The sequence below is a fragment of the Thermobia domestica genome, chromosome 10 (genome assembly GCF_964235325.1).
Source record: "Thermobia domestica chromosome 10, izTheDome1.hap1.1, whole genome shotgun sequence".
Taxonomy (NCBI): domain Eukaryota; kingdom Metazoa; phylum Arthropoda; class Insecta; order Zygentoma; family Lepismatidae; genus Thermobia; species Thermobia domestica.
The window spans coordinates 117,784,801-117,809,976 of record NC_137463.1 but is presented as its reverse complement, the minus strand read 5'-3'; the positions used below and the strand labels follow the sequence as shown (position 1 = coordinate 117,809,976).

At 34.5% G+C, this 25,176-nt stretch overlaps 1 protein-coding gene across 1 annotated transcript in view; it reads right to left on the bottom strand.

The window, feature by feature from the left end:
* The window catches only part of LOC145662677 (transmembrane protein 185B), a 39,045-nt gene that overhangs the window by 1,848 nt on the left and 12,021 nt on the right, over positions 1-25,176 (bottom strand). The window contains exons 3-5 of the mRNA XM_081728494.1: positions 22,319-22,526; positions 19,668-19,928; positions 6,676-6,799 (exon numbers count right to left, since the gene is read on the bottom strand). Of these exons, the coding sequence (XP_081584620.1) occupies positions 6,676-6,799; positions 19,668-19,928; positions 22,319-22,526 (593 nt within the window). The remainder of the gene's footprint in view (positions 1-6,675; positions 6,800-19,667; positions 19,929-22,318; positions 22,527-25,176) is intronic.

Sequence of the window (25,176 nt, the reverse complement as noted above, 5' to 3'; positions counted from 1 at the left end):
AGATATCCTAATCTCCAAACTAAAATAGAATTATTTATGTGCGAGGATGAAAAATTTACTGTACAGTGTTCAATCAAATTATGAATTTATGCTATAGAGATAGATCCCACTTTTCCTTGCGGGGAAAGAACAAGTCTGGATTTTGGCACTGAAATTTCAAAATTGTGCGCACAAAACTTTTAGATGGTATTTTAAACACTAACAAAATATATTAGATTTTTAGAATATTAATATATTCTTATCGTTTTTGTCAAAGCCGAGAAACCCATTACTCTATTTAAGAGTTACCCGTTTCAATACGAATTAATCTTAAAATATAACGCTGAAGTCCAAGTCCAAGATTGTAAAAGATCAAATTGAAATTTAAAGTGTTAAACGGTCCGAAGGAAAACTAAATTTACAAGGACATTAAAAGAAAATACCTTTGGCAATATAAATTCTGTGTAAGTACTGCGATGGAAATGGGAATACTGCTGTCGGATATTTGGACAGTATGCACAGTCAGTGACAACACAAGTGACAGTGTTCAATTTTCAACAGAGTACATATTATTTACTTTTATAGACCTGAAATTAGAAACAGCGCAATTCTTCGAATAACTGCGTGAAGGAAGGCTCAAAGCCAAAATATATTAGATGCAATTTGAATATTCTTCTCTCCTCAAGTAAAGGTTGGTGGGCAACATGCAAGAATTAAATTATCTGTCCCTTCTGTGTTGATTGTTTTGTCTGTTCAATGATCGCCCCTCTTGATATCGTCCGGATACTCCGTTATTGGTCCTCCATGCTCCATCACCGATTCTCCCTTCAATTTTTCATTAAAGTAGTGCGCTAGTACATTAAATGTTCAATCATCTATTTGTAATTTTCTCTATCAAGGTCAAAATGATCGGGTATTGTTCGTTTCTTTTAATACTTTTGTTTCTTCTCCTTTCTGTATATGATTTACGCAGCATTCTTCTTCAAACCCACGTTTGTCCTTTCTGAATTTTGTAGTGCCTACGTTCCTGATCCATTCAAAACTTAACTTCACTTAATCCTTACCTTACTGCTAACCATACGTTCTTTTGTTAGTACAATACCTACTTCGCCTGTGTTGTCCTAATGCCTTTTTCACTTCTTCCACCGAGGATATCTGCCACCCATATATTTGAATGGTCTTACTTTCGCAAGGAAAAATTTTACTTCCTCCCATTTCTTTTTCCATGTCCATAAGAAACGATGATTAGAATTATTATTATTATTATTTATTTATTTATTTTTGATAAATATTCACATTTAATTTGTTGTTATTAGTCGCAACATAAACGTTTTTGTAAGGAGTAGTAACACACATTTAGCAGGTGTTTACTCCTTCAAATTAAGTATATGCCATTCCCGGCTCTTACTTATTTTACTACTTTCATTGGTTTTGAACAGAAATTTCTTTATTGTTTGAAGATTCAAAACGTTTCTACTTAACTGCTTATCTGCGCGGTTACTTTTAAAATTATACTAAGTTGTCTGGACAATTACTATTTCTAATTGATTATAAACAATCAGGATGAGTGGCGATGAATAAATGGGAGAAGCATCTTTCTATTAAGAACATTATCGATTTGTAATAATGTAATAGGTAGCCATTGCGAAGAAAGTTAGTGAACGCTAGGAGAATTCTGAACATTAAGGATGGAAATCCAATCATAGTTTAATATAAATTTGTCTTTATTTATATTAAAATATTAATGTTATATTCCACCGCAGTAATCCACATAACTTTTGTACGTGAATGGTATTAGAAAGCTCAACATGATGGTACTGTTCTTTGATCTCGTATGAAAGGTAAAGCCGATATTGCTAGAAAATTATTTTCGTAGTTAAAAGAAAATGAGTCTGCCCGAGAAAATAGAAAAATATAATTATAGCCGTACATTGTTACCATGCGGTAAGTCAACAACTGTATACACAATATATAAAGTTGCCAGATGTCTGTATCCCTCAGTCCGACACTATTTATAACCGTAGCATTTTAATTTCAGTGTTAATCTTATTGTGTTTCTAACACTGTAGTAGTACCCTTGATAGTTTATTTCACCCATTTTCAGTAAAATCGAGTATCCACATTTTTGTACCCAGTAATTCTAACAATATTATAACAATTACAAGTAGCGGAAACTTGCTCACAGACTTCAACATTTTCTGTGCACTCAAAACTTATAAAACATTCTAATATGCAGAAATCACTTTACTATCGTTCCCGCGAAATTTTAGATTTATTATTATCATTATTAGGATGTACAGAGCAGTATGTAAGCATTAGCTATATTGAGAAATACATTTATAATCTCTATTTACTTTTAAAAATTATTTCAGTGCATATAAATACATATTTTTTGCAATTTCAGAGAATATTTTTCTGATTTTACGAACTCTAATCACAGTCAAAATGAACAAACATCAGAGAAATGATGACACTTTCTATATTCAAAAAGTTTCCTTGTGGTTAAGTAATTAGTGCGCTCCTTTCTTGTGCCGACATCTGTTGATGATTTCCGATGAGAGTACATAACATTATGTTTAGGATCCCTTTTCAGTACTGAAACTGTGAAACATGGACCTAAAGTTTAAAATCGAATTCAAACCTCAGCAATGTTTTCAAATTTCAATTCTTTCTCACCAGGAATCGAATATGAGATCCTCTGTGCAAAAGATGCACGCTAGTGACTACACCAATGATCAGGGCTGGAAGTACGTACTGTTCGGATTCCACATTACAATACCAAAAAGGAACTTTAGAACTCTTTCAGAACAAACCACAAAAATACTAATGATGAAAGACAAAGATACACAGTAACTTTAATTGAAATTTTATGGGAGAAACAAGATCATGAACGTCATATATCAAACTATCATATATGACGTCATATACTCAAGCAAACTGCACGTCATATACTAAAAAAATCACTGGTACAAAGCTCCAATGGACTTAACACGACCAGCCAGAAATTTGAAATGAGGGAGGGGAGGAGATCATCGACAGTCTCATTGCCATTGCTGCTGGTTTTCTTGATCAAGGTCCATTATTTCTTTTTTTCAAGAAGCTTTCAACTGTCCTCACGATTCTGGTTGAAAGCAAATCCTGCAAACGTCCTCTGCATTTCCACAGCGGTCCGCCGTCTAAGTACTGAATAGGTCATGCACTGCTCGATTTCGATTTTCTCAAAGAAACCAATAAACGCTGTCGTTAAAGCATTGCTCATATCATAATACAAAAAACTCGAATTCGTAACAAGATTCGAAGCAAGTTTCTGAGGGCAAAATGTTCTAGATGATAAAATCATCAAATTAGAACCAAAAGGTTGCGAAACACCTTAAGAGAAAGGCTTAACGTCTAAAAAGGTTCATTCAGTTATGATAAATATGCTAGATGACAACGCCTTTTGTTATTGACTTGTCCCTATATTGCTGCATGCAAAGCTGTGAACAGAGACCTCAAGCAAATTACCCACTAACTGTAGGCACAGAAGTTAAGGTCCATGATTAGATTATGGATGATAGGAAAGTATCAGGGAAATAACTGACATTAAAGCTCAGTAGAAGTTATTTTGCATGAATACTTTGCCATGACTAAAAAAAAAAATATTAACAATTATCAACCAATACCAGAGCTGTTGAACCACAACACTAGGGTCACCGAAGTATCCAATTTCAAGGGACAAGCTTCTTTCTTTCCACTTTTTTAGTTTTACTTTCTTTCCACTAGGGAAGTTAAGACATACAGGACACCCATAGCAACCATAATTGACTGTTCGATATATTCTTAAAGATTCCATACAATCCTATAAACATATTTCATTTATTCCTACAAATTATAGTACGCCTATGACCAACTTTTGTATTTAAAAGAATGAAAAAAATAACATTATGACATGAACTTAGATATAATATGAAGTTTAAGATAAAACAAGATAACTAACTATCAAAATATTCAATTATTTGTTACCGGTTGAATGTGTAGTCTAGCTGAATCCCCTACAATATTTTAGACTAACTGAGAAAACAGATTTTTCTTCAGAAATAAAACGAACTGCTGATTTTACATCATTTTTTTTCCAGTGTATGGGAAGAAAAAAACTTCCAACTTGAACGCAAGAATACGTAGCTAGTAAGCGTTTGCGTTTAAGATAGTTAAGGTTAAAAACTGAACCAAACTCACTACCTGTTATTATTGCCTTCAAACTGGAAAATTTTCCCCCACAAACCACGAGAAAAAATGTAAAACCTGCAGTTCGTTGTATTTCTGAAGAAAAATCTACTCTAAAACATTTTTAGCAAGTCCAGATAATAAAATATTCCACAGGAATCAAATAGACCACGCAAAATTAGTGCGTAGAACGTTTATTAATGGGTGCTATAGGATACGTATTAAATGAATAAGTAATCTCGTGACAAATTTCTTGTTAATATGTGCATATAATACAGGACTGCGCTGGATCCTATCTCAACACTTGCTACGGTTGAGAAACTGATTTACTTAGATTGTTGAAGATGCTTAGTTTCTATATAAAATTATGAATAACTTAGGATCATTTAAAATTATAATTTAACCATTGTTTATAAAACTCTTAACTCTTTCACTTTAAGAATGTCATTTACGCTTTTTTTTTTTTTTTTTTTTTAACACCCTCCATATATGAAAGTTGAAGAAATATGACTGTCCTTATAAACAGATTCTTGAGAATATAGCTCCTTGTATTGAAACTCACTGTGGGTTTAAACAATTGTCTTACAGTCTCTCTCTCTCTCTCTCTCTTTTTTTTTTTTTTTATTTTTATAGGATTTTAAATAACATTATTTGCTAGTATACATATGTTCAGCGTTGCTGTAAGTTCTTAAATTTTTACTAAAGGCTATTCATTTTCGTTCGTGTTTCCTGAACTGCATAAAGAAGACGACTGACTGTGTAATGCTATATAAAACAGTATGAGCAGATCAAAAACGAAAACAAAGATAATTTTATTGAATAATTAATACGCGAAAAATTAAATATTTAATTTTTTCCTTTTATGAACATCAAAGTTTCTGATCTGCTCACATTGTTTTCATACGATGTTACACAGTCACTTGTCTTCTCTACGCAGTTTGGGAAACTTGAACGAACGCGAATACATGGCGTTATTTAAAATTTAACAACTTGCATACCAATACTTAACAGATGAGTGTTAGCATATGATTTAATTTCAAATATTATATATCTACAAAAGCAATCAATGTAATCAATGTAAAGCAATTGTTTTTACGTCTTAAAAAGTTAAGGGAAAATTCATAGTAAGTTTCACAACAAAAAGCGATATTGTCATGAATTCGTTAAAATGTACTGCACGTTTCTTGAACTTTAATTTTAACGATGAATTGTTAACGTAAAAGGGTGGAAGCTTTACAAGTAATGCATTCGTTATAGCTTTCAGATGGTCTACGTTACTTATAATTTTATACGGCAACAACTTCAATGCGGGTATTCAGAAAAGATCTAATGCGGTCCGATATTATGTATACACATTAATAAGAAAGTCGTCACGAAATACAGAGATAGGTCGTATTTACTCATTGGTACATACGAGGTGTGTGAGAAAAGTAATGAGACTGGCAACACTGCGGGCGATCTGGCAACGTTGTATATACCGGCCTGTGCTAGACCGGTTTGTTTATCCCATCCGCTTCCTCAGTCCGAGTTACAACTCCGTACTGCTAACACATTATTTTTTACAGCGCGATCAGTGAAGTTGTGTTTATGTTGTGTGTTACAGAAATGGAGCATCGGAATTTAGAGCAACGTTGTGCAATAAAGTTTTGAGTTAAACTTGGTGAATCCGCGAGTGTGACTTTTGAAAAGTTGAAACAGGCCTATGGAGAACATTGCTTATCAAGAGCACAAGTTTTCCGTTGGCACAAATTATTTTTGGAAGGTCGAGAACACGTTGAAGATGAACCTCGCTCAGGGAGACCTCCAACTTCAAAAACTGACGAAAACGTTGAACGTGTGAGGGCTCTTGTGAAATCAGACCGTCGTTTAACAATAAGGATGATGAGTGAAGTTAAATTTAAACACTTTCACCGTACATCAAATTTTGACAGACGATTTGAACATGGGAAAGATTTGCGCAAAATGGTGCCGGAAAACCTCAAAACTGAACAGAAGGACAATTTTAAAAACATGTGGGTTGATCTTCTTGAGAGGATAGCCAATGACCACGAATTCTTCAATTGTGTGATTTGAGTCCTTGTAACTTTTTCCTTTTCCCGAAATTCAAACATGCCTAAAAGGACGTCATTTTGGAGCTCTGGAGAACATTCAAAAGACTGTGACCGACCAGTTAAAAGCCATACCAGTTGAAGACTTCCACCGCTGCTACCAAGAGTGGGAAGAACGACTCCGCGGGTGTATAGCTGCCGAAGAGAATTACTTTGAAGGGAATAATATTGTTGTTTGAAAAACATAAAAACTTTAGTTAGTACAAAATCAATCTCAATACTTTTCTAACACACCTCGTATACATTAAATATTTTACATAGCTATTAATGTTCATAGAAACTTAACAACTGATATTATGATTTGTTTACATCTGATGCAATCAACTGTAAGAGTATAAAAGAAAATCTTAGGTATCTTAGAAGTGATATTAAAACTTTAACTTACATCTGTTTCCTCCCTTCGCTCCGAAGGACATGAGTATAAGCGTAAAGTATGAAAGGAAGAGTGGAGATACAACACCACAGTAGCTCAGAGAAATATCTTCGTCTAATTTGTTAGCAAGAAGGACCTGATGGAAAAATACGAAGCAGATTAAAATTAAATAAAATAAATAAAATTTCCATCAATAAAGACTGCTTTCTTAAATTTTCAAGCAAAAGTATGAGATAAAAATATTTATTTAACACGACTGATGCTACCTTTTGCCATCCCAATTTTCAAAATAATTTACAATATTCCTAACTACAAACACTCTTAAAAACACATTGAACGAAACTTAAAGACGACGTTTAAAGACAAGAAATAAAATCCATTTTATATAAATGAAATTAGAATTGTTTCCTTTAATTTGCATTCATTTTATTACTATTATTATTATTATTTTACCGTATTTTCGACAACTGTTTGTTTTCTGTAGTCTCTATCAGAGTATGAACTTCTTCCAAAAAAGTGTGGATTCTTCCAATATTCATAGTTCCATTTCTTTCTTGTGATACTAGTAAATATTTACTTACATTTCTGTGCATAACAACAAAAGGACCAATAACCACTTTTTGTAAAAGTGCTAATTTATTGTTCACTGTTAACAGATAATCAATTCTCGCTTGTTGCAATAAAGGTGTACACAAAACCACCAAAAAATTTATGTTTGCACAAAATTTTATTTTGATGCTTCGGCTATTGATGTTTCACGCCTACAGCCTGAAAAGTCTTAAAAATTTCCTATATTTTTCTTCATGTGACAACATAATCGCCTAGTTTTTATTAATTCTACAAAGGACTTAAAATCTGATAAGCACGATTCACTTTTTCACTTCCGAGGCGTTAACTATAATTATGAAGTAATTATATGATACCACTGTTTACCAAGATACCAAAAGTCCAAATTTAAACCTAGCTGTTTAGTTCTAATGTAATATAATTTAAGCACTACTTTTCCTAGATATGATATTTTATGAAGAATTCTGATATCGCTTTTGGATTTTCAGAGTCCGATAACCTGGATATAGCAACAGAGATCATAACTATAGTTAACGAATCGACATGAAAAAGTTGGTCGTGTTTTTTTTACAAAATTAATAATAAAAAAAAAAATGAGCGAGTATAGTATATTGTCACATAAAGAAAAATATAAGAAATTTTCAATACTTTTCAAGCTACACGCACTCTGTCCAAGTATGTAAGATTTTTGGTGATTTTGCGTACAACTTTATGACTACGCATGAGAATTGGTAGCTCGCAATAGTGAATAAAATGGACCAGCATGTTTAAAGAAAGCGGCTATTGGTTCTTTTGGTATTACACACATGAATATAAATATATATATCAGTCAACAAGAAAGAAGAATAATTATGAATACCTGAAAGAGCCGCACTCTTTTGAAAGAAGTTTATACTCTAATGAACAAGGAAAATAAATAGTACTCGAAAATTCGGTGTAACAAACAACAATAATAATAATAAACCGAACGCTTATTGAAGGCAATAATTTTAATTTAATTTATACAGTATAATTTAAAATGGAATGTTACATTTTATATGAAATCAATTTTACTTTGAGAATTCACGACAAACTGAAATTATTATAACTGAATTAACTTTCGGCTAGCACGGGACTTCATCTCAAGACCTTCGCATTTGCTCGTCTTATGGCCTCGCACCTCATATTCCCGTCTTTGCTTCTGTTCTTCGCACGGAAAGAATATATTTATGCCATTATTATTTGCGAAACATTTAAATCCTTCTCCCCCTTAGAAATGCATTTCAAAGTGAAATCGTAAACAAAATCGGCTCAAGCTAATTGTATTCAAAAATTCATTTCAAATGGTTCACCTGATTTTCCTTGATGATGAGGCTATCTCGAAGTCAATTTTATATATCGAGAGAAAAAAAAAAAGAAAAAGAAAAAAGAAAATAAAAAGGAAGAAATTTTCCTCTTCTCTCGTTAATAGCGGAATTTCTGGAAACGATGTGGTTTATGTCCACTCAATTTAAATAAATAGTTTATATATCAGGTTTCATATTCCTAACATTTTTCTAAGGGATTTCGAGATATGCCCATCTTATTATAACAATTGCAATCTCCAGTCCTTTCTTTCTTTCTCTGGCAAACACCGAAAAACGCTGAAACACGTCTTTAACTATTTTAAATTAAAAGCTTAAATTTACATTTTTATGTCTCTAATCTTAAGGGATTTCGAGATATGGTCATCCTGTTATAATAATTTTGTGATCCACCCATGTCTCTTCCCGCCTTTTATTTCTTCTCTTCCAGGAGAAATATATATATATAAAAGGAGCCGAAACACGTGTCTAATTATATTAAATGGGAGGTCCATATACCAAATGTCATGTTTCTACGCTTCAGATTTGGAGATGTGGGCATTTTACTATAATAATTGTCTTTCCTATTTATCTCCCACCCCTCCTCATCAAATTTCCAAAAATCATTCTTTAGTGGTACTTTACGTCACAAATCTTATGTACTGCCCAAATGTGAGGTTTCTAGCTGAGGCAATTTGGACTGGGCGTTGATCAGTCAGTCAGGACTACTTTTACTTACAGAGATAATAATCAGACACTTCAATGATTATTAACAGTACTAAACCAAAATTAGCGACAGGAATAAGATGTGAACATACACTTAATCTCGGCTTAACTAAATGAAAATCAGAGCTCTTTCACTCCTTTCTCCTTTGCCTTCAAGCAGAAAACATAGTGACACATGCAGGCTAAAAACATCTATTGAAATAAACTATGATCACATTTTTTGAACTTCATAAAGATAACCTTTTTCAAACCATTTTCAAAATAAATACGAAACGAGCTACATCAGAGAATTTTCTTAACCTTCGATTTGTTTTCGAATTTCTTCTGATTGGTAAGATAAAGTATTCGTACTCGGAAATAATAATGATGAAAGAATTACTATTTTGCATATTTTCGTGAACTTTATAGCTAAGGGATGGCATAGCCACATTTACTACTATATTCGTTTTGAAATCAAAAACTTACCCCCCCCCCCCAAAAAAAAAATCTAGTTTCTCTACATTTTCTGGCAAGATGTTTGCCTAAAACACTGTTGCTGCGCTCAGTTTCTAGACTTACTTAGTTCTCGTAATCAAAATAGCAGTTATAAAATCACAATACTAATATTCAGCTCACATGACAATACAGAATCATGTAATACATAGGAGCGAAAATGCTACACCTAAAAACAAAATTATCTTCATATAATTTATTCTATTTTCAAGACTGTGTTCTCGACTTTCACGAGAGAAGTAATGCCAGTTTTGTTATAATTGATATCGAACATTTAACATTCATCTCTTATTTTGCCTTTCCTTACTTGTTTTATAATAAGTAAGATGTTCGTCGATACTTACGTACAGTCATATTTAAAAAATTTACCCCTCCACTTCTCTTTTAGAAATTTTATATTATTCGGAGAATATTGTAGTAAACACAAGTGTACATTATTCATCCTTTCTGAGGGCCATATGCATAGTCGACCACGTAAGGGTCCCCTAGACGAACCGTACCTGTGGGCTTCCTCAACCTTCCCCTTGACTGTGCAATGCATAAAGCTTCCAAAGTGATCCCTCAGGTACGGTTAATACTGAGAGCTGATTGGCCTAGTACACCTCGAGCGAGGCTAAAATTTTGTCAAAAAAAAGTTGAAGGTAGAACTCCGAAACTCAATTCTACTATGATAAAGAATTAACATCGAAGCAGCAACTGCATGGATACAACGTATGCTATATCTAAAAAATGAAATAAATGTTCTGAACTTTGTTCTTGCCAAGGCGGAAAAATAATGGTGTAGATTAGGAATATAGTTCTTTTTTTTTTTTTTTTTTTTTTAATTTTCATATAAAGTCTGTTAACTTGAAAATAGTTATAAAGTGATATAGAAAAGCGGAAAAATATCGGTGTAGATTAGCAATACATTTCTTTTTTAATGTTCAGGTGAAGTCTGTTAACTCGCAAAAAGAAATATGGATATGTAGCTAGAAAACGTGTGAGGCTGTAGCTTTACAATAGAGATCCCACTAGAAATAAATTACATATACAATGTAATTTTTTTGGACAAAATCAGCCCATAGTATTTTTGTGAATGTATTTTCTAAACAATTTGCCAGTAAAAGTTAACCTTAGGAGGGCATAAAAGTTATATCTATAAATACAGTATTTTTGGGGGGATATTCCATGCAAATAGCGTAAAACTTCTTATCTACTTATTCCTAGAGTGTTATCATCTAATTGCGTACAATTGTATAAGACATACATACATATAGTGAAAGCCAGACGTCTCAAAACCACGCACCAAACTTTGCAAGCTGCTTATTACAAGCAATTTTTACATCTACTACGGTTTAATGCCAAGAGCTACGGTCGAGGTCCGTCCGTAGGGAACGGGCGAGTTTGCGATGGTGTGTAAACGAATTAGGGGTTCACCCGAGCAGACACTTTTACGAAATAGAAAATTTATAGGTAAAATACGATGTGAAGCCCTACATTTTTCGTGAAGGAATGAAAGAGTAAATATAAATAATTACCAACAATGGCAGCATATTGAAATGATTTAAGTGATAATGAAAGTATTGTATGTGTAAGTGTGCTCTTCCACTATCCTCGTATATACGTATTCCCCATCGCTGACGCGCCTGCTCCCTATGGACGCACCCGCTCACTATCACTCGGAGTCGCCTGATGCGCTCCTACCATAACTCAGTTAGGGAGCATTCGTGCTTTTAGCCACATAGCACAAATTGATTCGTATCTTATGTATACGCCCACACTGTATTTATACTGAGCCCTCCTGAAGTTAATCTGCAAGTAGTAATGGAGCTCTTCATATAGACATACTTTGCTAAAAGAAATACAAAGCTCTAACCTAACCTGAAAATGTAAGAAATGTGTCAAAATTTGATAGAACTGTTTAATCGAATAATGATCAAATTAGTATAAAAAATATGCATCTATCTGTAGTAAGTGGTCACTAGAACCTAGTTTTCCATTATAATTGCATAATTATGAGCCATACTTCTTAACACTGTTTCCATAATCACGTGAACCGATGCATACTTTGAGCAATTACAGCGCGTCGATAAACAGGAGTTCGATGATTTCTACTTGTCTTTCCTTATACGCATATGACCAACACTAATGTGCCTGCTTCCGCGGACAAAATCATGCGTGATCCCTCAAATTGTACCCAGCTTGGAATCGGAATAAATGCAAACTTATCCTGTGTTGGGCATGGTTTTTCGCACTTATTTATTTATAATATATAAGTTTGCAAGCATATTATAAATGTGTACGCAGCTGGTGGTCAGGTAAGAAACCAAGAATGCAGAAGATGTTAGATCATTAGTGGAAAAAAAAGGGAAGTTAGTGCTCCTCAAGTTTACCTATGCTAACTGAGAAATGTAGGAAAACACCAACAGGGAGAAGGATGTAAAACACATTAGAATAACATTTTCACGATGAAATATGTGCAACTATTGAGTCAATTTTTCCCATCAGTTTTTTTTTTTTTTTTTTTTTTTTTTTTTTTTTTTTTTTTTGGCGATTTCAATATACTGCGGATGAAATGTATTAGTAACGAAAATACTGAGAATTCACATTGAGCACGATAAGCTATGTGGTCCTGAGGGAATGTCATGGTTCTCGGGGAGAAATTTCTCCCCCCCTCCCCGGCCGATCCTTGAAATCACCACTGGACCCCTAGAATCAATTCTGAAGCTATTCTACAATCTAATCTAAAATCTACTTCAGTACCAATACTGTAACAACAAGTATCTCTCGCTTATTTTATTTCAGGTAGAAGTTGTTAGTCCATTCTATGACCTTGTATTCAATATTTGTACGAGCGAAAGCAAAATATCCTGTAATCTTCTTTCAGGAATTGGTATATATTTTTAAATTGGTTGCCATCAATATGTCATTTATTATCGCTTAATCAGCTCAACGAATTCGGTAAACTCATTAACATACTCAAATATTTTGTCAGCACGGAGCATATGCATTTTATACAACAACAGAAACTGCTACGGGCTAGCAAAGGGTGCGTTGAAGCACCCCCTAGCCATCCTCTTTACTTACGGGAAGGTTGCGGGCTTGTTTGACCCTGCGGGAGAACTCTGCAATGCAAATTATCACGTGTCCCGTACGTAGCCCCTAAGTAACCCGCAGAATAACTATGCATACGGCCCTGAGTCTTTCTTGCAAGTCTGTGAGAACTTACATTACTTGCAGTAAAACGTAATCAATACGTTATAAATTTATTACTTATTTTCAGTTAAATAACATCGTTAATCGTGAACATTTTCTGTACTTCAAAAAGCAAGACGGAAAGGCCTTTCAATAGCAGAAAGCACGATGAATTGCCATATGAAAATGCAGCTGGGAGGAAGATATTTTTGACGTGATGTCGTCACCTATATTCGTTGCGTGGAAGATAGAAAGTTTGTAGCCCAAACTGTGATGTTCCCGCTTTGAACTGGGACATTCCTTGCAAAAATGTTGTAAGTAGCAAAAACAGTATTTCTACTACTTACTATGAACAGCGGTCCCAACTGAGTTTTTTCCTTCACTTTTATCTGCCGGAGAAACAAGAATTATTTCCCTAAATGTTTGCGTAAGCGGCTAGCAGCTATAAAGGGTAGATGCAACCGTAACTCTATTGGAAGTTTTAATGGGACGGTAACCACGAAATATAAATAAATATATTCTAATATTCTCAAAGGAATCAAGGCATCTATAAATACTCTATAAGTAGAGTATTCTTGTGCTTATTTGACAATCTAAATAATGAAGGATTTAACTACATAGAGAGGGACACGAAAAACGAATGTTACGACATCATGTTTTAGAAGTGAGAAAATCGTCTCGCGTACCTCGATTCGTTCGTAAATAATATAAGGAATAAATTACAGCAAAACAATATGGGACCAGATTATTCCACAGATATCCCACCAAGCACTTAGCATCACTTTGCAGGAGTGCAAGTACTGTTTTGGCCCTCCTTTGGGTACTCACCGATGTTTGCGTATAACCTTATGGTAGAGGATCCATTTTTCATTCCCTGTCACCATTCTGTCCAGAAATGGTTAATGCCTTTGACGGATGATCAGGGAGCTGCAAATGTCCACTCACTGCTAATTCTATTGAGGCGTTACGGCATAAGGTACCCATTTACCGAGTTTCGACACGTATCCAAGGTCCTGCTGATAACGATAAACGGCCAATGAGTAACACGAGACTTGTTGGCAAGTTCTTCAGCAGTCTGCATTGGACTTGCCTCCACGGTTGTTCACAGGACATCGTTGTCCAGCTGTACAGATCTCTCTTCTCGTGGCTTATTGGTGAGGCTGGTGGCTGGTGTCCCCTGTCTGAAACCATTTCCACACATTCAGAGCACCCTGGCCACGTACGGCATTCGTGTTTCGTGCCTCTGCACTAGTAAATGTCCCTGGTGAATTCATACAGTATAATATGCCGAATATGGTCCTCCGAAACTGCCATGACAGGGTGGCCACTCTTTTGGGATTTTGAAATTCACTGACTTTTCCCGGTTTTCCAGACCTTTTCAGAAAATTTCCAGAATGGGTATATTCGCATATTTTAAAGCAAAATTCGACACAAAGCTGTAAGTGAACTACAATGTAGAATTACTAAAACTAAAAAGAACACTACAGAAAGTAACTGTAGTCTAATTTTAATCTAGTTTTCTAAGATCTAATTTTAATCACTTACCTGCCAATATATCTCCGTCATTGATCCATATCACTTTGGTAACTTTCAGTCTGAAGATTAACACTACTTACAAAAGACGACACACTGTAACTGTTTCTAAAGTCCAACACGACATTCACTGAACTGTTTTTAATATCTCACATCACACTAGCTGTTCACCAAAAACCAAACTATTGAGATAAATACAACATTCGTTGAAATGTTCAAGACCTCAAATGACTGATTTCCTCATCAATTGCAGACAGCTTCTCCTTAACCTCAGCCAACAAACTTCATTTTTTATCCTCGAGTTCAACAACCTCACCCTTAATGGCATTTCTCTTCTACTGTTTCTTCTTTTCCTCTAGGGCAGCATGGACAACTTTCTTTGAATTTTGAACTTTTTTATACCACCAAGGGCCGAAATTGTATCGTGCATCCTTCGTACTGCAATTAGACTCTGCTCACTTTGATTTTCAAACATTCTTTATTGATTGAAAATCCCCTCTCTACGCTGACATTCCCATGAGGAAGAATTAGGAGAAATTTCACAAAATCAGCCATCTTCATTGATCATGCGCATAAATTTAGCATTTCCATCCAATTGTCATCTAATCTCTCATTTTTTCTGTCATAAGTCTTCATTGCTTTCAATACCAGAGGATTCTAAGAAAAAGTTTTGAAGTCTGCCTCGATTTGATCAGCCAAGGCTCCTCAAAGCCAATTTCTGGATACCACGATTTCCAGACAATGGACACTCTGCAGCTGCCTTGTCATCCACAAAATACGCTTGGATCCAGAAACGAAATTGCTCTTGTCAGCTTGGGTTTCAAAGATGACCTCTCCATTATTTTTACTACAAATTTCTGATATCTTGTATGACAATCTGCAAAATTCAAGACTCTCTCTTTGGGACATAGAACTGACTTTTCGTAAAGCATTCTTTGATGTATAGCCAATGTTTACAAATGTAGCTTTTTTCAGGTTTTCATCGTTCTGAAAAGTAATGTTCACTAATGGTTTGCCTACCAATGAACTATTTCACAAAACGACCAGCTACAAACAACACAACGACATAGACGGAATTGTAAAAGAAAGGAGCTAAGGGAGCCTCTCCGTCAAATTCGCGTAAAAATGGTTCAACAGCCTTTGTTAATGTTGTGAACAAGCCTAGTTTTGCACCAAGGAACTAATGAAATGAAATGAAATCTTTGAGTTTTACGTCCCACGGTTATGCCGGTTAGGCTAAAGGAGACGGTGATGATAACTAATGAATGAAATGGTGGAATGAAGAAAGTGGGAGGAAACGGGAGAACCCCACGCACACGGTGTTTGTCCACCACAAAGTTCACTTGGCGGAGCTTGGATCGAACCCGGAACCCCTAGCACCAGAGGTGAACGCTCTACCACTGAGCCACCGCGGCCCCGCCAAGGAACTAATCGTTTATGGAATTTATTAGTATCAAAGCTCTTACACCCTGGTACTTTCCTCTCATCAGCAACCCACTGCACATATTTCATCACGTGTGGTAATATTTCCATGGCTCGGGATGCAACCTCTGCATTTTCCGTCCATCTAATGCTGCATTTTTATTTATTTATTTTATTTATTTATTTATTTATTTATTTTATTTTATTTTTATTTTTATTTTTTTTTTGAAACATGGAACATCCTGTGAATCTTATATAATCTGCTCGACGAGCTCGAAAGTCTTTGAATAAATTGTAAGAAGCCCTCAGATATTCTTCTAATTTCCAGCCTGTTGCGTGCATGGCAGCTTTGAAAGCACAGTTCATAGTATGCAGCCCACAACTTCCAATATCAAGACGGATTGGATCTGAAGGTGAACATGCAAGATCTTTCTACAACTCACTAAGAAACCTGAAATTAATATGAGAGCCATCCTTGGAAATTTGAACCATTTTTTCAGGTCTCAACCTAAGACGCCACTCTTAAAACTTGATTCAATGTCTGTACACGTTGAATGTATGCGGAAAACTGAATTCAAACATCTTGACGAAACTTGGTTTCCATTCATATCCCAAAAGCGAATCGTGGGGTCCATTTGCTGCAATTGTGAGACTTTGTTAAGGCTTTCATCAAATCTAATAACGGAATGCCTGCAGTTTTGTAGTTCGTTGAGATCACTTTTAGACAGTAGCTCAAGCTCATGAACAATGGTATAAGCTACTTCTGAAGCCGCTTACGGCTACCTCTTCACTGATACACGACGATCTTGGATTTTCAACGGCAATACTAACCACTTCGATCTTTTGACAAAAACTTGAAATCAGCTGATTGACCAACGAGTTCTTAACAGCTGCACTGTGTTTCTTTCCTTGCATGTGGCTAGTGACAGCCTGCTTGCTCACATTGCTGAGGCTAAAAGTAGTCCTATAAATTTTTACAAAATGTTGCATACTTATTGTGCTTCACAGGAGAAAGCCATAATGAAAATTTTGAGTTCAACAGCCAGTTGTTTGAAAATGCTGACTTCTTATACATGAGTGCGACATAACATGCAATTTCAGTAAACTAATTAAACTAAACTAAACTAAGAAACTCGACAACTACATTTCGACACAACAAGGTTAGGTTAGGGTAGACAACAAACTACCGCCGCACATATAATAATAATAATTTCGTATTGGCTACCCAACCTTCACTTATACCTCACGAATTACTAATAACAAATCAATTTCGGTATGGCCTGCAAGAGGTAGGTTGATTTCGAAGTAGGTATTACATATTTTACGCTATATTGCGTTTTTACACTAGTTCTCTTTGGCAGCACTCTTTTGCAACGCAACGCCAGAAATGCAAAATCCCATTATAATTGCTATGCCGTGTACCGAAAATTAATACGTAAAGTTTGCGTTGTGTTGACGCACACCGGATGGGAATATGCTCCACGAAACACATATTGACTTGCGTGATAGCTACGCAAAATTTGCAACTTCTTTGTCCCCTAAGCCCCATCTAGTTACGCCTATGCAATATTAAAACCAGTAATACGGAAGTCTCGAATTTGACAAAATAACTTACTAACGCCGAAGATGGAATTCTCCCTTCTACACTTTTCCTTCGTCCCAGCAGTGCCGGGTCTTGAAGGAAATCATATCGATAAGGAAGAAAGCTTACTTGATGTGCTAATTCCTTTATACAGCTTTATGATGCTGTATGAAGTTTCCTACCCTTAGCTCGTAATGATAAAATTTAAACTTTTACCGATAAAATTTAAACTTTTCAAAAGCCGCCACTGCGTCCAAGGCTCCGCAAATTGACGATATGAAGTGGTAATATATCACTCATATATTTGTCTGTGACTGCATGCATGCATTTGCAGTGCCCATTTCAGACACAATTTAAAATGTAACTATGATTTAATATAATTATATAATACGCACGACAGAACATTACCAGCGCTCTTGCTTTAATCACGTGACAGTCGACTTGCTTTGGCACAGCAGAAGAAAGACCGTGTTTGCAACCATGGTGTTGACTGGCTGAAGGTCACGCTAACAGCATCGGTTCCGCCCTCTCCGCTAGCGCCGGAAACTGAGAGGATTTTGAATGAAAACAGAGGCTAAATGGCTAGAAAGATAGATATTTATATTTTCATCGAAGCAGAAATTCCCGTTTTTTTAAAAAAAAAATCCCTGACATTTCACGGTGTTTGTAAATTCCCTGACTTTTCCATGTTTTCCTGGTTTTCCAAGTGGGTGGCCACCCTGCATGATCAAACACAAACTACAATTCCAGATCGTTCTACATACTTCTACACAATGAAGTGTCCTATATGAAACAGCTATGGCACGTGCTGTCTATTTTACTACTCGCTCGTGAGATGGCGTCATTGCAACGGCCACCCACCCATACACACACACACACACAAATATATATATATACTTAGGGGATGAGCTGATAAAATATGTGCATCTTTTGATTTAGTATTCAATGGGTCGACAGCACTTAAGAACTGAAAAGACCGTAGGGGGTCTTTATCCTGTTTATCTTCTGCAATCAGACTCCTTCACTTCCTGACTTTCTTGCCAGAATACACCCTTCAACCTTGTAACAGGTGTTAGTAAAAAGGCTTCAAAAGATATGTGAGCATTTTCACTACATGTTCTCTTTGAACTGTTACATAATTTTAAATATTAACGAATAGTAATTTTTTACATAAAAATTTAATCAAGGTGGAAATCAATAGAAGAAATAAACCTGCAAAGGCAATCTTACTCAACGGAAAGAAAGGATATTTTAACAACAAGAGCAGTCTCCAGAAACGAAAGTTCGTCTACGAAAGAAATCAGCGAGCTATACTATTATTGTATATTGTGTAGGTGCATTTTCAGCACGTACCCTAGTGACGCAATAAAATAAACGACAGCTACAGGAGTATGTAATCAGAAAGCCAAATAATGGAGGGGAGGCTGGTATTTATTTGGGTGCATGAATGTCTTCTTGCACTTTATATCTTTATCTCGCTAGACTACAGTTTCTGGAAACTGGGTTCACAACTATTCTCATCACTTAAGTATCTTGCTTGTGTTAAAATTTTAGACTCGTGTTTGTGAGAATGGACCTTCAGCGAATATTGTCATACACGTATGTATAAAATCTTCCTTTATCATATGTATAAAGTCTTAGTTTCATTTTGTCCAGCTCGAGTTTTGGCTTACGTACAGGCTCCCAATGCATAATATGATAGGTATAAAATTAAGGGTTTATTAAATAACAGAATAATTTGGTTTCGATATTTAAAGTTGTAATCCATTAACGTCAGAGTAAAAAATATATACTTCAGTTTATAAAAAAATAATGTATTATTATTTACTCATTTACACTCCTGATTTTCACTACATGTTTTTATTTTTAATTTTGCTCTAAAGTACCAACTACTTCACTATCTCCATTATGATTGCATATATTGGTTCCTCTACATATTAACCTAAATTTGCATATTAATTTACGTTTGCATATCAACTATTTACTATTTGACTATTCAGTAATACTTCACTTCTGAAGAATACAACACTTATTATATAATGCCATTGAATACGTCACGGCGGGGAATTGAACCTCGGTCTCATGCGTGACAGGCAGGACTACTTTTTCACAACTTACACTGGAACTTATTTGTTTTAATAACGCTACATTATTCATAAAATGTAAGTGCTTATAAAGAAGCTTACCTGGAATATTAAAATTGGAATAACAAGAAAGGTATAACCCATGGCAGAATTGAAGGACGTTCTCCTCTGCTCCGGATTAACCTCGGGCGTTCTTAGAAGGATTCCAGCAAATATGATAGTATACAAAACACCCACTAACGAAAGGCACATGAGAATCCAAAGCGGTACAAAAACGACTTCCCAGCTCCATGTAATAAATCCATCCAAACGTAGCGCCAGGAAAATAAATTGAAGAATGTTCACAGAACAAAACAGCTCCAGCTGAAGTTCAAGAGACGGAATCAGAAATTATAGTCATATTTTCACTAATCATAATATTCATAACATTTGTTTTATTGTTAAATGAATACAGATGCTACACTACAGGAATGACTAATCTCTAATCAATTAAATACCATCAGTTCAATTTGTTAGTCAGACTGAAATGAATGAGTCACAAGACGGTAAGTCAGAAAACGTTATATTTGTTCTCTTCCATAGCCACATCAAAATGTTTTATTCCTATATTTTATTTTCTTTCGCCTTTTTGCTCGTTGAAGAAGAAAAATGGAGAGAGAGAGAGAAACGACCTGCCGTGTCGTGTTTCTCCCAACAGTAATGCAACTAAAACAGAACTAATTTACAGGAAGAATTTGATATTTTTTTTTTACTGCATTGATTCCCTAAAATCCTCATGAATCGTTCTTCTTGGCTTAAAAGTTTTAGTTTTCGTGATTTCTTCACTAATAGTAGAACATGCGATATTTCATAAACTAAGATTTTAATTACGTAACAAATAAGAAACGAATAAGGTAAGTATATTCCTTACGAATAGGCTCTTCACGAGTTTCCAACACAATATGAATGAATACAATATTTATTAACATATCATGGAACTGAAGGCAATAAAATACATCTCAGACACTATTATTATTATTATTATTATTATTGACTTTGAATTTTTGACTATTGAATATTTAGTTATTCCTGTAATGTTTCAATAATATTTTAAACATAATTTTGCCAGTTTTTTTTTTTTTTTTTTTTTTTTTTTTTTTTTTTTTTTTTTTTTTTTTACTTGTACATATTCCTAGGAAACTTATGTAATGAAAATGGACCGATTTTTCGTGTGAAAATATAACCTTCAAAATTTGGTCTACAGTATATATTAAATAATAGGTTTAGGTATTGTTCAATTAAACCTAATATTTAATATATACCGTTGACCAAATTTTGAAGGTAAATATGGTAATACCTTATATCTTCCACTGATATTTATTGGAAGTTAACACTGAGCAAAAAAGAATAAAATACAGTCATACACCAGAATTTTAAAGTAAGATGCCTCTGGTAATCTTTATTGTTAATATACTTTTCATAAATCAATTCACGAGAATAGTATTCTGTATTATTTTAATATTTCATACAAAAAAAAAACTGCATTATATCAGTTAGTTCAGTTCAGCTTATTAATACAATAAAATGTGTTAGGCGATATATACAATCGGAAATGAAATGAAATGAAATCTAAGTTTTACGTCCCACGGTTATGCCGGTTAGGCTAAAGGAGACGGTGATTATGAGAAATGAATTAAATGAATGAAGAATGTAGGAGGAAACGGGAGAACCCTGAAAAAACCCACGAGCACGGTGTATGTCCACCACAAAGTCCACACGGCGCAAGCTGGGATCGAACCAATGACCCCAAGCACCGGAGGTGAACGCTCTACCACTGAGCCACCGCGCCCCCTATATACAACCGGATTCAAAATAACTTTACCATCCAACGTTCTTTTAAAACTATTTTTCTTGCGCCACTGGTAAGTTACTGACCTGAAGCTTTTCACAAATAACCGAAAAATGAACGTATTCACTGACTCGAAGGTTTGTACAACGTTTCTTCTTATATTCCTGACCAAATCGTGTCCCTCCTTCGGAAGGACAAAAGCGAGTTAAAATAAAATGTATACCGTAAAATATAAAAGTTAAAATAAAAAAAAAAAAATCTATCTACTCTACTCATTAATATTTGTGGACAGTTAAGATTTAACTTATAATAAAAATTTGAAATTATCAATGAAGATTCGCCTTTGTAACCCTTCATTTTATTCTAGCTATTGAAAAGATAAAAGCTATTTAAAGAAAGACTGGTGGACAGGAATTAACTTCAAACACGACTGTACAAGCTCTATTCCTTTATTTTATTTTACCTATTGAATAGATACAAACTCTTTAAAAAGAGACGTTGGTGACCAGAACTAGTACTGAACACGATTATATTACATCTGTTCCATTATTTACGTAGTTTTAAGTCCCACGTTTATACTCTGCAAATCAGGGATCGAATTTGGGCTCATACACATTAAAGTAAGAATAATAAGAACTCGGTATTTGGAAGTTTTAACTGTACAATATGGCCATGCTATTCAGCAAATTAATATAAAAGCGAGTTCGGAATATTCCGAGTATTTGTAGCATTTTCTAAAATTGTATTTTATTAAATATAACTAATTTAACATCAGTGTCTAATAATGTCTGTGATACAACCCTTCTAGTATTGGTGGTATGAGTAATCTTACTGGTCTTAGAATCTACGAAACCTTTAATAAAAACATTAACTTCAAAAGAAATAAAAACGTACACTATGTTAAGTTGATGGTTACTCTACTTACCTCAAACGATCTATCATGCTTTACAGCCCATATGCACACGGCTATGGACACAATGGAGATAAAGATTAATGGAATGAAAACAAGAATCCATAGGTGTCTTCCGGACTCTAGTTTGTCACACGCAAGCAGCTCAAACATCAACAGAATTAAATGTAAGGCCAAACTTATTAACATTGCTTTGAAATGAACATACGCTTCTCCCTCCAACCTGAAAAACAGAAAGTATTCTTTTCACCAGTCAAAATAAATAAATAAATAAATAAATAAAATACATGTTATGCGAAAGACTTAATGTTACCCAAATTTACGATAACTTTTTACAGTAAGTAGAATAGTTACTAACTTATTATAAAAACTAATACATGTTTCTCTTACGAAAAAATTCATGCAAAATGGAAAAAATGAACACAACTAAATATTATACACATATACCTTCTTTGCAAACAACTGAGGACAACAAACCACTTAATTCACCCAACCCTGCAATATGCTTTACAAATTAACAGAGAAGGAGGAGTTTAGCCTGGAACAAGAGTTCTATTTTTAAACTGATATATATATATATAAATATATCCCGATCAAAGCTAAAAATTTTACGCCGAAATATTGCGTCACTACAAGGAGACTGTTTTATTCATATTTTGCATCCTCAGCGTGTACAATCACGACATGGTAGCCACTTAATACACAAAAAACAAACTTATCAGGCTCTGTTCGAAAACTTTAATATCATGTTTCAAGTTCAGGCGAAATTCAACCTCTGGTATATTAAAAAATGCACAAGAGAGTAATAATAACTATAGGTTAAAACACATCTAATTCAAATTGTAGAAATTTCTTGAGATACAGTACTGTAATTACGTGATGGTGCATATGTAGGCCAACAGTTTGGCCGTTATTTTGTCTTGCTATATTGCTCAGAGTTATCAGTAACTTAAATCATTGGCACACCTCCTACATTTCGCGAAAACATTCACAGTTGGAATCCACTTCTTGCCCAATTGGTCCTGTCTAGATTTAAACGCGGTTGGTGGTTATTATATATATTAATGTATATAATATAAACGCCTCTTTTAGCATGCTTTCAATATTACTATTGGATTTACATAAACCTTTCCGTTTCCTGTATGTTATGAGATTTATTATGTTCTAAATGTTATGAAATCCTTGACGCTGGTTGCTCACTTTGCTTTTAATGATATACTGTAAAAGAAATCAAGTGATATTTGAAATATCCCAGATTTATCAGAATATTGTAATGACAACAAATTTCACAAAACGATTTACACAAAGCAGACGGTGTACATACATTAGGAATGGTGCGTCGTCAATAAATGAAGATCGACATCTCAAAGAGTCTTCTACAAAGATATCGAATACAGTTCTAAAAGCAAAATGAATGAATAAATCAATTGTGTTTAATCAGTTAACCTGACGAAATCGGAAAATATGGTTACAGGTACATACACTTAATAAAAATTGTAAGATACACGGAGCAAGGACTCCTTGTGATGAGACTCCTTATAGGGGATAGAAATGGATTGTGTGAAAGAAAAAGAGTTGTTCTAAACGAGACCAGAATTTGCGTGGTTAACATACAAGGGCTTAACTATAAAATGCATGTAAGAGCGGACTTGTACTTCATCGGCTTCTAGGTGATTACACGAACTTTTTGATAGCCTCCTGTACAGTAATAGAATGTATAGGATGATTGATTGAGGTTTAATGGTCACGTTAGCGCACAGAATACTGACATGGGTAAAGTATATGAGGTGTTGGATGGCAAAGTGGCCTAACTCATTCTTTACAAAAAAGATTACGCCATTTCCGTGAACTTGAAACCATATCTATATCTGTTGGACGGCAAAATTGCGTGTTTCAGAGTTAAAAATAGAACAAGAGATGGAAGCATAAAGAATGTCGTATATTCGAATTTACGATGACCCTGCACGCCAAAATGGTTTAAGTTTCAATATCTCAAAATGTCTTAAAAGTGACTTACGCCACTTTGCCATCCAACGCCTCATATAATGATTTTTGCGTATATAAATATTACATCTAAGTACCGTGTGTAATTCGTCCGATTGTATTTGTATATTAATATGTAAAATATTTCATATTTTTGTCCTTAGAGAAGGGAAATTTCATGTTTTAAGTGTTATAAAACATTTTTTTTTTTAAAATAAGGTGAAAACGTCTGTTAAGAGGAATATCACAAGACTTTTTTTTTTTTCAATCATCTGAGATTCAATCATGTTGGTGCTTTGATACTACCCATACCGATTGAATTTGATTTGGATTGCTTGATATTATCGTATGAATACAGGAAGAACCATTTCAATTCCTAACTCTGTCATTGTTTGCCATTCTACCATTACCTCACCACCCCCAATTACTAAATGAATAACAAATATTCAATTAAATTTACAATTATACTTACAGGTGACTACCTATCTCACTAATACAGATTACTGTAATAAAATGTTTTTAAAATATGTAGCGCTATTACGAAAGTTTTAATTAATTCTTTAGACACGTTTAGATATATGTACGGGGAGTGATGGTGGAGAAAGGAACACCAAAATTCACGTTTATTAGATTGTGTGCACGTAAGCATGGTGGGGAAAAAACTTCATATCAATATATGAAATGAACCATAGTTCGATGTGGATATGGATTAATAAAGAAACATGGCAATTACTATAGTATTCTGTGTACACTTCTTCTGTGTACAGTGTATAACTTCATGACGCACTGCAGATAACAATATTTGCTCATAATAGTGCATTAAAATGCATATTTTAATGTATTAACACTATCTGGTTTAAAATTAGGTAACACAATCTATTTCTGTTGAC